The 13,980-nt window shown below is 34.7% G+C and overlaps 1 protein-coding gene across 1 annotated transcript in view; it reads left to right on the plus strand.

Moving 5' to 3' along the window:
* LOC308198686 (uncharacterized protein) overlaps positions 1-13,407 on the plus strand; it is a 41,028-nt gene extending 27,621 nt beyond the window's left edge. Inside the window, exons 4-5 of the mRNA XM_080601537.1 lie at positions 9,387-9,538; positions 12,988-13,407. Of these exons, the coding sequence (XP_080457663.1) occupies positions 9,387-9,538; positions 12,988-13,054 (219 nt within the window). The 3' untranslated portion in view covers positions 13,055-13,407. The remainder of the gene's footprint in view (positions 1-9,386; positions 9,539-12,987) is intronic.
* The last annotated feature ends 573 nt before the right edge of the window (positions 13,408-13,980 follow it).

The following is a 13,980-nucleotide window of genomic DNA, read 5'->3' on the forward strand; positions in this document are numbered from 1 at the left end:
TTCTATTTTGGACTGTAAAGAAACTTTGAGGGAAAAGAGGCTCTACTGAGGCTATCATTAAAGATTTTCTTCTCTAACCCCTTTTTGTTAAGGAACTTTTCTGTATCTGAAATAATTTCACAGGAGATACACTTCTCATTAACTCTTAGTAGAATTAGGTTCTCACTTATGTACACAGAAAAGTTAATGGTAGAATGAGCTAAACAAGGAAGAAAGGCAACAGTAACTCTTACTAATGTTTCTCTGATCATCCAAGAAAACACATAGGTTTTGTTCTAAAGAAGAATATTTTGAGATTTGATGGGGAAATCTCTAAGATGTATCCATTATTTTAAAGCAATAATTTAACTTCCATAGGATTCAAGGAACCATGCTAGATCCAGTGATGATGGTGAGCACTTCTGTAGGCAGGTGATGATGAGAACCATTTAATATCCCTTGAAATAATCTTTGAGGAATTGTTTCATGTGTCACCATTTCATTGTTAATACTATTGAGGGGAGAAATCTCTAAAGAAAAAAAATAAATTGGGTAGAGATGAATACTGTTGCCTGGTGCCTGTTACTAGACTGTAACAAAGAAAATAATCGAAAGGAATTCTGTAAATGGGAAGCACAATATTAATTCAAAAGCTGTCTCAATATCACTGAAATTGGATCGCAAGGAGGCAAGCTAGATATTTAAACCCAGAAACAAATGAACATGGGTCAGATGACCCATGGAAACTGCAATTTGTTAGTCTGCAGCCAACACAAAGCATTGGATGTAACTTCTTTCCCTGCCAAAGGGACAGAACCAGACAACTGTATTTGATCCAGAGGACCTCCAGTTCCCTTGCTAGATGGTTTAAAAATAACACATAAGCACCATTTTTATGTTCACCGAAGATGAAAGGTGAAACCCAAGTTTTGAAGAAGAGCAAAGGCAAGCACATTAAACATCTTTAACTTCTCAACTTACAACACGTCATTCACAATTTTGGGATAAATTTAAGCTTTGACTACGCTTGGTTAAAATTGTGGGACTGAACACAACAGAGACAATTTTGCATTTAGCTTTTTGTGAAGGAGACCTAAGACTGCCACATACTTTGGTCATCAAATATTTATTACACAGAGGTGCAAGAATGCCAGTTACTCACACGGAAGTCCTTCAGTTTTAACAGAAATAATGTCTGGCAGGTTATGCTGAATTGGTTCTGACTGCAAAAGTTATAGCCTGCTAAACTGTGAACTCCCATGGAGGTTAATTTTATTATCAGTAGAGAACACCAAAATTCACGCACTTTTTGACATTTAATCAAAATTTAGTGTAATAGGATGGGATGTAGACTATTGCTCAAAGCTGTTGGAAATATGCTTTTTCAAATTCAGTAATGGCTTCTGATGAGCACCTGATTCACGATACATTGAATTTGATTCAAGTGTTTAGGTTCTTTGAAGTCTCTGGGTTAAGTCTCATGTGAAAACATATGAGAAAAATTTGCATAAAGGAAAAAAAGGAGCATGAAATATAAATCCGTAACAGTGACTGGTTGCAGCAAAATTAAGACTGTGTTAGAATTTTAATTCCTTCCTTCCTGAGTGAATTACTCATTTAAACTCAGGACCACTGGAAAACAAAAACAACAAACAAACAAACAAAACCAAAAAACAACCCCCCCCAAAAAAACACAGAAATTCAATTTCTGATGCAGATATGCTCCTGTCAACATTAAACACATGGGAGAAATATGTAGTAGCATGAATCTGAGCTTGAGTTAATTACATTTCAGCATAATTGCAAATAGTATGATCTCATTTAGGTATAATCTTTCATGAAGACTTGCCATTTATAGTTTACTAAAGCAGGTAACATTGTTTACAATTTTCCCCACTATTTTTAGATAGATTTTCTAAACGGGGAGGATTTTTGGTATGTGGCTTCTTATATGTGATTTTTATTTTTTTTCTTCTGAGCTTCACGTTTGAACTCTCCCACTTCACTAAGAAATTGTTTCTCAGTGTTAGGATAGTTACAGGCTTGGTAGCTTGCGGTTCCACTTCTGGTCACCCAGGAGAATGTGAACTACAACATAAGTAGTATTTCAGCTTGCATGAATTTGGGATCTACAGGAACAGATGTGGGTCATTTTATAGCTAAATGCAATAGAGGTGTTCTAGGCACAGAGCCTGCACAGAATTGTGTTTCGCTGCAGGCAGTTCCCTTGCTTATATCATTCCTGATTTTCTCTTTCTGCAGTCTCCTGCCTTAAGAAATATTTCTAAGTATTCTTATACTGCAAAGCAAGTAGAGGAGTTTTATTTTTCTAGTCATAAAAGAACATACTTAACAAATGCTCTCATTAATCAGAGCATTAATCAGAGGGTCAGAACTGTTTTTGGAACTCGTGGCAGAGTGAAACCTATCTGATGCTGGGAGAAGCGTTGGCTGAAGCCTGGGTGTAAGCCAGAAGGGTCATTTGAACTGCAGGGCTGGAACACTGTCCTTGGGGAAACCCTGGTCCAAAATCTAGCCAACAAAATGGTATGCTGCAATCCTGTAATTTATCAGGGCACTGCAATCATAGACACCTCATTGTGGTTATGTGTGAAAGTGTGAAAAACTGTGACAAAGTATTTTCTGTGTTACTGAATCATTGTAATTAGACAGGACAAACTTAGTTATATTTGAGTAGGATTTTCTAGAGGATAGACAATTAAATTCCAAGCAATTTAATATGCCAAGCAATTCTTTCCTTTAAAAATAAATAAATAAATAAGTGAAGTGGAATGGAACATTTAAATGAGAAAATTTGGGCGGATGAATTTTATACAGCCCATAAGCTTTTTTTTTTTTTTTTTTTTCTTTGTTGATTTACTGCTTAATCTAAATGATCTGGTTTTATAAAATGGTTGTCGATGTCCTGTATTGTTAAACCAAATTACTTCTGCAAGCATCACTTCATTGTTTGCATCACACCTGAAATTTAGTAGGAAGGCTAAATTCCTTGCAAATGTTTCAATGAAGAAATTTCAAAGTACTGATTCTCTCTTTTACCTGCTGCACCAGCAATACACTTGAGTACAGTTTGTCTCCACATACAATGAGGTGAAATGAACGGTGATTTTCCTCTGTTTCAGGGAGAGATGAATTGTGCAACAACAAATAACTTAGTGGCTTGTTTGACAAAACTTAAATCAATGCTTAAATCAATTGTGGTACTGTTGCATTGGAATATTCCATGTTCCAATCTCTTACTTGTTTTTCTCTGAATCAGAGAGCCACTAATTCTGAGGAAATTGATTATTTAACAGATCTTCGTATTTTTAATATTTCTCCTATTTTTTTTCCTATTTTCATTGTTAAAAATGCAGCAGTTAACGTGTGTGATGGTTTGTGAACAAGAGGGCTGTGCCATCCACAAAACAAGCTTGCTGCTAGTTGGTACTCCAACAGCCACAGGATGAATGCTGTGTCCTGTTGTAGGCACTGTTTATAGAAACTGCAGACTAATTTGCTGTTTGCAAAATATAATGAAGCAAGAACACGGGCAATATGTTTTGTGATCATTAATTAAAAAAAAAAAACACAATCTTTTTTTTTTTTTTTTCCTGTCTGAATTCTTTAGAATGAGGGTTGTCCTATAACCAGTTAGAAAAACTTCCCTCTCTTTTAGGATTCCATTACAATTTAGGTATTCTCAAGAAAGATAACAGACATCTTACAGAGATAATAATAGCTCACAGATACAGATGCATTGCATTCACAAGTAAACATGAATATAACTAAATTACCATATGGTTATACAGCTAAATAGGGCCTCAGCAATATACTTCCAGTTCGTTATTCTATTGTCAGTATACCCCAGCAAATGTAAGGACAGAGAACTTGAGCAAAACTTTAAATACCACTTGCTGTACACAACCAATGAAAAATATCAGATCACACTGAATTTCGTCAAAGGGTAGATACTGGCAGGAAAGGATACTGTGCTCAGTACTCTTCCCAAACTCTGAGACACTTTGACCTATTCTTTTCTAATATTGTATATTGCTTATGATATGTACTACGCTGCCTGTAACATTTACTTCAGTTACTAGGGTTGCTGGGATATGCTGTTTTCACATTCACACTATTAAAAGAAATACTTTCAAAATGAAACACGGAAACATGAGATTGGAAAACTGTAACTTTTCCTGGACTTTTGACTCTGAAGGTGTCATGAAACACAGAGTGACTTAACACAGCTGTAGTTCTTTGTTTTTATTTTTTAAATTCAGGTATGGAATTTTTAAAAGTAGTTATTGAACATAGGTCTGTATAAAGTATGATGTTATCAGTATGGGATAATACAGTCCCAGATTAATTTGGGACTTAACAGTACACTAAAAAACAGCTTAATTCAATCAATACATTTGAAAAGTATAGCTGCTAAGGAAAAATATTACATGTGCTATAGTTTATAAAATTGTTTATTTACTGTTTATTTTGATACTCTCTCAGAAAAAAAGTACCAGTGTGGTAATTGGTCTAACAAAGTCCTATTGTTGTTGGTGACTTCTACATTCCAAACTGAACTCTGTTTACACTTGTGCACTGTGTATTTTACATTTAGGATGTAGTCATTACTGTTTAATATGTAGATCCTTAAAAAAATTAATAGTTAGCATTAGAAAAATAGCAATGTTGAGTGAAAATCTAAGACACTCGTCCTTTTTTGAAACACTGAAATTTCTTGTCTTGTCTTTCATAGCTTGCTAGAATCTTTCCATAAAACCCAGTGGTATGAGTTGTCATGAATCATGCTGTTTTTCTATAACTGTTACCTAGCCATTCTCTTATGAAGAAAATCTACACTTGCAAATCTTGCCTGTAACGACTCATTATTTTTTTTTCCTTTATGCACAAGAAGTTTTGGGGATTCAATATACTTTTGTGGATTATGACTAAATCTATTGTATATCAGTTCATGATCAAAGCCTAGATCCTGTTCTAGACTTGCTGGATATGGTAAATATGAGCTGGAGATCTGGCATTTAATAAGAAAACAATGATATAATGGAGAAAACAAATCAAATCAAAACAAAACAAAAAACCCAAACTCTTCAAACTTGGTAAAGAAAAATTCTACTAAATAAACTTTGTGGTTGACCCGGGCTGTCAGACTTGGCTATCCTGTTCAAGGTTGCATCAGTGCCCTTACCAGAACACTTCACAAGCAGTCACCTCTCACCTTTAGTGCATTCTTCTGATATTTTCCATTGCTCAATTTAGTCCAGATGGCACTAGCTATGTTTCCTTGGGCTTCACCCTAAACAGTTTCTTTTCCTCTTTTTTTGGTGCTTATGCTTGTATAGAAGATAATCACATTTCCTACTGAAACTTTCTCGGCCAAACTATGCTGATTATAGCATTTCCTCAAAATTACATTCCTCATTCCAAACCTTTAATCATTTCATCTGTTTAATTCATTCCACACTATTGGTCATCTTTATGGTAGCAAGGTACAGCAATATACATTTTTCTAGCCACAGTGTCATCGGTGAGGAAACAGTAACATGTTTTCCTAGATAATTCCTCTACCAGTCAGTTTTTATTAGATACCATGGAAGATCTTCAGAGGATCTCAGAAATGAGTGGATAATTAGCTATGAAAGCTAACAAAAGATCGTTGCTAAGACAGACCCTTTTGAAAAAGAAATCAAAGGACTCTGAACCATTCAAAATGGAAACATGGAAATGCACTGGCAGCTTTTATTCCTTAAGTACAGCTCAAGTGCACCAAGACCTGATGTGACAAGAGCTTAGATGTTTGGCCTTCATCCTAAGGGCTAAGTACTTCTCAGAAGGGAACACATCTGACATCAGACTGGCCAATTACTTAATGTTCAAAATGAAAATAAAAGAATTAAAGCCATTACGCTGGATGAGGTGAAATTGTCCTCTCATAGATGTTCTGATATTAGATCAGAGTTAGTCAAAGTTCTACGGTAACTGTATAGACTCATCCATCTTCAGCACTTTTCAAACTTGAATCAGGCTATGCAAAGGCTGTCTTGTTTTTGCTGCTGTGCTGCATAGTGCTAGTATTCATTTTGTACCTGTTTTTCCATTTTCTTCATTTCTCATCTGTTTTACTTCTACTGGGTAAACAGCTTTATGTCTACTGCAGTTTCCCAGGCTAGAAAGTAGAAGTCTCGTACATAATTTTTGGGTTTATCATTAACTAGCTATGACCTCAGGCAATCAGAATGTTAGAATGCTACTAATTGTTTTGTTACTAATTAATGCAAAAATTAAAACCCTCCAAAACTTAGTATGTTTTAATTTGTGTGCATTTTACATTTCTAAGCACATTCAACTTTTTCACTAGCTGTATGCCAGGTGTTTTCTCCTGTATGTGAATCTAATTCAGCACATTTTAAAGTCAGTTGCTGTTCCTTACATGTGGACATTAGTTTCTGAATTACTCTATCCTGAGGTAAAAGCTGTTCAAATTCAATCTTAAGCAGTCACAAGGTGAGGCTGATTTTTTTTTTTTTACAACCTGCAGTGTTACTAATGGAGTCACAAGCTGCAAGAGAAAACCCAAAATTGTTTTGTCTTTAAATACCAGAAGTCAGACTAGCTCTTTCTGTGCTTGCGCTCATATATATGTACTGGGTCCCATATCTATATACATGTGGCTAGCCTCCAAGATCCTTTATGACTCTTCTGCACATGCTTCTTCTCTGAATATGCAAAGCTAAACTTCCTGCGTAAGCACAAATATGTGGAGAGTGTGGTTGCAAAACTAATTGACAGATGTTTTGTCTCTACTACTGTGTCTTAATATACACATGCACCCATCTGATTATTAAATCCTTGCATCTGAGATTTGTTTGGTCAATCAAGTCATGCAGAAGTCTGTTACCAAAGTTGAATGCTTTCTTTGTTTCTCTAACAAATCCATCCCTCTACTTTTCAATACATAAAGCCACAGAAAATCAGTGTACAGACATGCGGTATATGTAATTCTTCTTTGCTGCCTTCCTTCATAATACGCTCTCAAATCTTGATGGTCTGGTCCCTCTCCAAACACCTTTTTTTCCTTCTCTCGTCTCTCCTGTGAAACTCCAGAAATGCTATTACTGGAAATATCATTATCTTTCATTAGCTCACTGTTTATCAAACCCTGCTGTTTTCAAAATTGACTGGCTTATTGAGATTTCAGAGGTAAATTTTCTGCTTGGCTTATGTCTATATTTATACAGATTCTATTAATTTAGTAAGAGCTGTATGGCCACATGGCTGTCCATCACAATGAAAATGAAATTTCTTCTAATTAAGGATATAAACTTGTTTGCCACCTTTCTTTAGCACAGGCTTACTTGAAGTAAGCCAACACTGTGAGAATTACTTATAATAAAATTAGATCACTCTTAATTAAATATCTCCACAGAGAGACCTCTTCACATCATAACTGAGTGCTTTTCATTTTCATTAAGATGAATCTATTTCTCCATCAAAAATTATCTTCTGCCAGGAAGTCTAACCACTTTCATTTAGTTGGAAACCTTGAGGCTGAGTTCCTGCTTACAATTGTGGTTTGTTGTTGAGTCTAAATTTTAAAAATCACTCTTTGCTTTAAGATACTAGCAATTCTAGGAAAAATGTTGTGGAAATATGAAGCCCTTTCTAAAATTAATTTTCCTTACCTTTTCCTTATTGCTTTACTTTAATTTCATTTTGTTTACTTTGGTATATACAAACCAAAATTTATTTCTCCTCACTTTTAGATAATAAAATACAGGGATAACTTTTTATCATTTGTCCATAGCAATCACAAGCTCCTGCATCTCTGTTGATCTCTAGCTGTGTTGGCATGGCTCAGGGAAGGAACTGTATCTCTGTGATATAATATTTGGCCATTCTAAGACTGCTTTTTGTGTTAATCAGGTTGCATTTATATTGCTTGTAATCCAAAGCCCCCTGAAGTTAATGGAATTCTTCCTATTGCTTTTTAATGGACTTTGAATTTGTATTTGATGATATACTTAAAAATGACACTGAAGTATTTTTACTTAAAATATGAAAAATGGTAAGAGGAGAATCTGGTAAAAACAAACGAATAGAAAATCAAAACGAAGTTGCCTACTTGCTAGTATATATTCTGGTTTAGGGAAATTTCATCCATAATTAAAAGCTCCTTTGAAATATTTTTCATTTGTAGGAAGTGCACACTTTACAACACGTTGCAATAGAGCAGCAGGGTTATGAATATTCCACTACATGGTGTATGTTAAATAACAGCATCCGGACTTTACTGAGTTTATTTTATAACTGAAAGCACTTGGTAATATCTTTAATAAAAAGGCACAAAAATACTGCTGCATAATTCAGTGAGAATTGCCTTGGTGAGTACTTACATTAGATACGAAATCATATTTTTGGGGTTCTTAACATCATTCCGTTTTCTTAAGGAAAGCAATGTTGTCTAAGTTTCTTTGACTAAAGCTTGCAGAAACTACAGAGTATTGCCAGGCATGTGCTGCCAGGAAGCTCAGTGCTGTGCACTGCAAAGCAGATGGGTAATAATTACTTTTATAGATTCTTTTTTTCCTGTTATTAAAATATAAATAACTTCTCTACCACTCAGAACATTTATTACATTTGAATTTTGGAAGAAAGAGGATAAAAAAATTATCTAATGGTATAAAAATGTAAAGGTTACAATGGTGATTGATTCCGAGTTACTCTCTTCCATTATTTTTACCGCCTTTTATAGAAATTTTCCTGTTACGATCTCAATTTTATTTTCTCTGTCTGGAAAGTAACTTTAGAAGTGGATGACCATTTTCAGAAATGATTGTTTCATACTGACTTATTTTAACCCATTATATCACTGCCTAAACAGTTAAAAAAGAAAATAATATAAAATTGGCAGTATGAGATTTGCAAATATTAGCATTTCCTATCTCAGAAATGAAAAACTATTAATTCATGGATAAATGATTACAATGATTCTTTAACTCTTTTCTATATATGGTGTGTTAAATGCTATTTCTGCCAAAAGTTTGACTTTGTTTTTTGATGTGGAAGAAATGGTAACTTATTTGTAAAGCACAAATACAAATGAGAAAACAGTGGATACAGGATCCCAGGATCACAGAGAGCAGATGTAAAAGTTAGAAAATCTTAATAATCTAGGAAATATATGATTAGAAAAATATTAAGTTAAGTAATTTAAGTTATTAACCCATAGAACTCATTCGGTTTGTCACCTTTCACATCTGCAAATGCAAGAAGGTTGTATGTTAAAAAGATGCTTTTGTTTTTGTTACTAAAAGCAGCTGTGTTCTGTTTCCTGAGACTTTTGATAATCGAGAGCTACTAATAATAATCTGACCACGGTTTTGTAACAGAACCAGAATCTGGAAAAGCATGCACGTTTTGCAAACAGCAGCATTAATTACCGGTTATTAAACGGAAAGGAAGAATTTCACTCAGTCATGGCTTTGATTGCCCTGTCAATATCTGCTCAGAAGAAACAAGAGATCACGTTCTTCATTTCTCTGTGAGTTATTAGTTTCAAATATCTTTTTATTCTTGTATGAATTACAATAGATACATCTGAAAATGAGAGCATTGTATTTCATCCTAATTGCCTGAGAGGTACGCTTGTCCGGGGCCGGCATGGCATATTGGATGATGACACTTGACAGTGAGTCAAGTGCAAGGGCTGCTTTTATGTTTCTGGGAAGAAGATCACTTCAGCTCTTCTATCTGTTTATTTATGTAGATTGTAAACTCCTCAGGAGCAAGGCCAGTTCTGTTACTATTATTACTGTCCTCAGAGTAAACCGGCTGTGAAATAAGATCATTGTAAAGCTGACAATCTTCCTCCTGTTATCTGCATCCCTCTCATATATTCTCCCCCATACCCTTCAGCTTTTCCTAAGCTAGCAACAAGTAACAAACTTTAGATGGATTATTATGTAGGCTGCAATATATAAACTACTTCATATGCAAGTTGGCGTGGAGCAGGATTAGGGATCCTGTTATGACCTTCAGCTGTACCTTTTGCAGGGCTGAGGCTGCTAAAATCTCTGCCAGATTGCTGCAGGCCACTGAACCTGCCTAGCAGTAAGTGTTGAGATTCTTCTTCCACCCTTCTGCCAGAATTAATGGTCCACTTTTCTGATAAATAGTAAGAAAAATAGGATATGAATCCTTCTCTGTGGTGGATTGGGGAGATATTTCACCAATAGCATGAAGCTAATTAGCTCTTTTGAAGGGGAAAAAAAAAAGAAAACAACAAAAAACACCCAAGTGGTCTTCTAATAAGTTCTCACCAGTAAACGATGAGTAAATCACCCCTGTTAGGGATGAAATTGGCTCTTGGAGAAGCAGAAAAATGAATCCAGCCCTCCAGGTAGTGCAATTTTAATTTCTGTGGTATGTTAGGTAGGTATACATTATAGTTATTCAGTGGAGAAAATTTTTCAAGCAAAAATGATTTAGAATTCCCCCTTTTAAAAAATAAAATGAAATAGTGAAATAGTATCTCAAATGTGATTTGCTTCTCTCCTTAACTAACTTTTAAATTAGAAGTTTGCTGGATTAGTAAGTGATTTCTTGAATTACTTTTATCAATGATATCAGCCTTTACCATATGCCTGAGATGAAAACTTGTTCAATTTAAAAAGAATTTCACTTTTCATCTGAGCCACAATTAAAAGTAATATGTAGACCACATCTCCCAAACAAAGGCATTCAGAATCGCATGTAGAAAGAGGAATGTTTATTTAAAGCAGCTGATCATAACTGTGCATTTAGTGTGTGGTGTTCTAAATCTGCAACTATTGAAATTTTGAGAGAACATGATCTTTTCAAACTCTTTTTTCTGAAACTGATAAAATCTGAAGAGATAGTTCTCTATCTGTTGCCTAGAATAGAGACTATACGGTAGGTAATATAGCATGACTACTAGACTTGTTAAAGAACTCAGTGAACTGTGCATCATTTATTTTAAGTAATTTAATTCTTTGAAGTCACTATGGAAATTCTGTTCAGAACTCATAGCACAATGAGTTAGTTTCAAAATATTCTTTAGAAGTGTTTAAGCTGTCAAAACTTCACCTACTGCATCCTTGAACATGTGTGCAAGCAAAGAAATCAAATAAATAGAACCATAAAACTGGAAGGCATACAACAGGCATACCCCTAATGAGATTTTTTCATGTAATGGACTTATTTTGACCATTATGTCACGTGGCGTAAATACAATAGGTTAGGACAATTCGAAGGAAATGATTTCTTTATTTCATTTGACCTGAGCAGAATGGTTGAAAAGAATAGTTGATGAAAGATTTCTTCTGACTTGGTTTTGTATTTTCTCCATTCTGGAAAAAGGAAGAAGAGAAAAGAAGTTAATACGGCTCAGTATTTACTATCACTTTGTAGATTGTTTGTTCTTATGTGTCAGAATATTAAAGAGGTGACTCATAAGAGAGAACATTTTGTCCCACATATTTAAAATGAACAAAAGGATATTATGCTGTTGTTATGAGTTGTTATGAGTAGAACAGTACTTCGAGTCTTGATTAAGCCAACTCACTACAAATTTACCCCAGCCTGAACAGGCAAGATTCATGTCAGCAGTGGTGATGTGTCTGTCCTCTGGCCATGTAAGGATTTGGGTCTGTGGTAGAACAAAAAATAGATACTTCATATAATCATAAAGGAGACATCCTTTGATTATGAACTCTGAAACATCATATTAGACTTTAAAAAATACCTTTCTTATTGGTAAATCTGCTATTGATTAAAGCCAGCCAAATGCATACTAGCTTCCCAAAAGTTCTTGAAGGGAATGCTTCTGAAATCACTGATTTATAGGAAGAACACCCTCAGATTATTCTGTAGTCAATTTTTAGAAAGTAGTTAAAAGATGTTTCAGTGACACACCTACTAAATAATCCCCCTGCTATTATTCTACTCCTCTTGCCTCATTTCTAAGGGGAAGACTTCTACAAAGTAATGCATAAAAATATATGGAATAAAGAACTGAACTATGCCCAGAAAGATTTGCACCATCTCCTGTGCATGCTCTGTTCTGATATAATAGAAGAAAAAAAGTGTCAAGAAAGTACCAGATACAAAACATTTGCAAATGAAGAAAAAAAAAGGGGAATTACTGTTCTCCAGTTCTTCCAGTTCTAACCAAGTTAGGTACTGTCTGTAGTAATCAAATAATTTTTAGAGTGACAGTATGTGATTAAGATGAAAGTCTGTCTCTAAGTGGGAAAAAAAAAGTAAATAAAGTGATGTAATGAAAGGTTTCAGTAGACAATTATAATATTTAGCATTGACTAGCATGATCTGTTGGTGAATCATTTGACCAATAACTAGCATCTTCATTTATGTGTTTACATAAACATTACTAAGAACTAATGTAAGAAAGCATAGAATCAGTTATTATTAATAATGTTATTTTTTGTATTGCATATTCTGGCATATCACAAATGTCCTGTCTTAGGCTGGAAAATTCTGGGTTCATTTTTTTTTTTTCCATTTGAAGTTTTGTCTGGATGTTGGATGCTTTTGTCTGCTGGATGATGGATGCTTGAGCTCTGTCCTCCTGTGTTAACGTGGTTTGGCTGTGATATGGTCAAATTCATCTCTTTCAGAAACTTAGCTCATGTTTTTGGTCTACTGATCAACCAATTGCTTTGCAGGTCTTTTGGTATCTCAGTAACAATCTGTTTATTTGGTATCAATAGACCCGTCTGTCATTTGATGGCCAAGCTCTTTGGCTAAGGGAGTGCCTCTGAATGGACTTCTTGGCTACTTCTTGTGACAGGATCAAGATCTAAATTAAGAGAGAAAATCTATCTTTGTTTTTCCCAACAAAAAGAACCACAACGCAAATATGGTCCCAAATTTTACCAAACCTCTGTCCCCTGCTTGACTCCCATCAAACTTCACTAGGGAACTGATATTTCCTCTTTGTTCTGTCTACAGCAACTTTTACCTCATTTGCCAAGGGACATGTCTCATTGTCAAGAAGAAAAGAATTGAACTTCCTTGATGATAAGGATGTTTAGAAAATAATAGTGTCCAAAGTTGTACTTCCAGTAAGAGCAAACAGTCCCATTTTAGATATCAGCAGGTGGAAATCTCAGCAGAAGGATGCATATTTGTTGTTATGATTCCTGATGACCTTTCTTGTTTTTACTCCACTCTGATAGTGAATGCCTGCTGGCATGTTGCTGTTCTTAACCTCCTCGAATGATTTAGGGCTTGTTACAAAACACTATGAATTTATATTTAACTACCTAAGAATTTCCTCCTTTAACTGCATTGGACAGTATCCCAATTCAGGCCAGAATTTGTGACTGCTGTATGAACTACTTGATGGTGAAGCATAAAGGTCAGGGTGGCATTTATCTGAATGGCAAAGCCATGGCTGATCTGTTCAGCACATTCTGATGAACGGTACTTTTTAAAAATAGAAGTGCTTTAACATATTTTAAAATGAGTATTTTGAATATGCCAGGATTCTGGGAGTATGTATTTTATCCACTTTCCTAAAAAATCAAGCAGACCCAGCATCCCAAAACCACATTTTTAAAGAGAAATATTACAACTTCCATTATGTACTTCATGTAGCTATATGGTCTAACTACACACCAATATGATAGTGTACATGAAATAATATGTTGTTACAAAATATATGTTTTCTAGCTTGGGTAGAAATTCAGAGATTTTGTCTTAACATTATAAAACCAGAACATTAATCAGAAATTATGCCTAATTTTGAAAGGGTATTTAACAGTTACACAGTGATTTTTAGAAAGCTTTGTTAAATTTATATACATTTATATACCCTTTATTGTGCACTTGTTGCCGTTTTACTATGTACATTATTACTTTCAATATAACTGACCTCATTTTCTGCCTCTATTTTCAAGACATAATTTATAATTAATTTCTAATGCAAAATCAGTGTTCATT

This window comes from Anser brachyrhynchus (genome assembly GCF_964034855.1).
Source record: "Anser brachyrhynchus genome assembly, chromosome: 8".
Classification (NCBI taxonomy): domain Eukaryota; kingdom Metazoa; phylum Chordata; class Aves; order Anseriformes; family Anatidae; genus Anser; species Anser brachyrhynchus.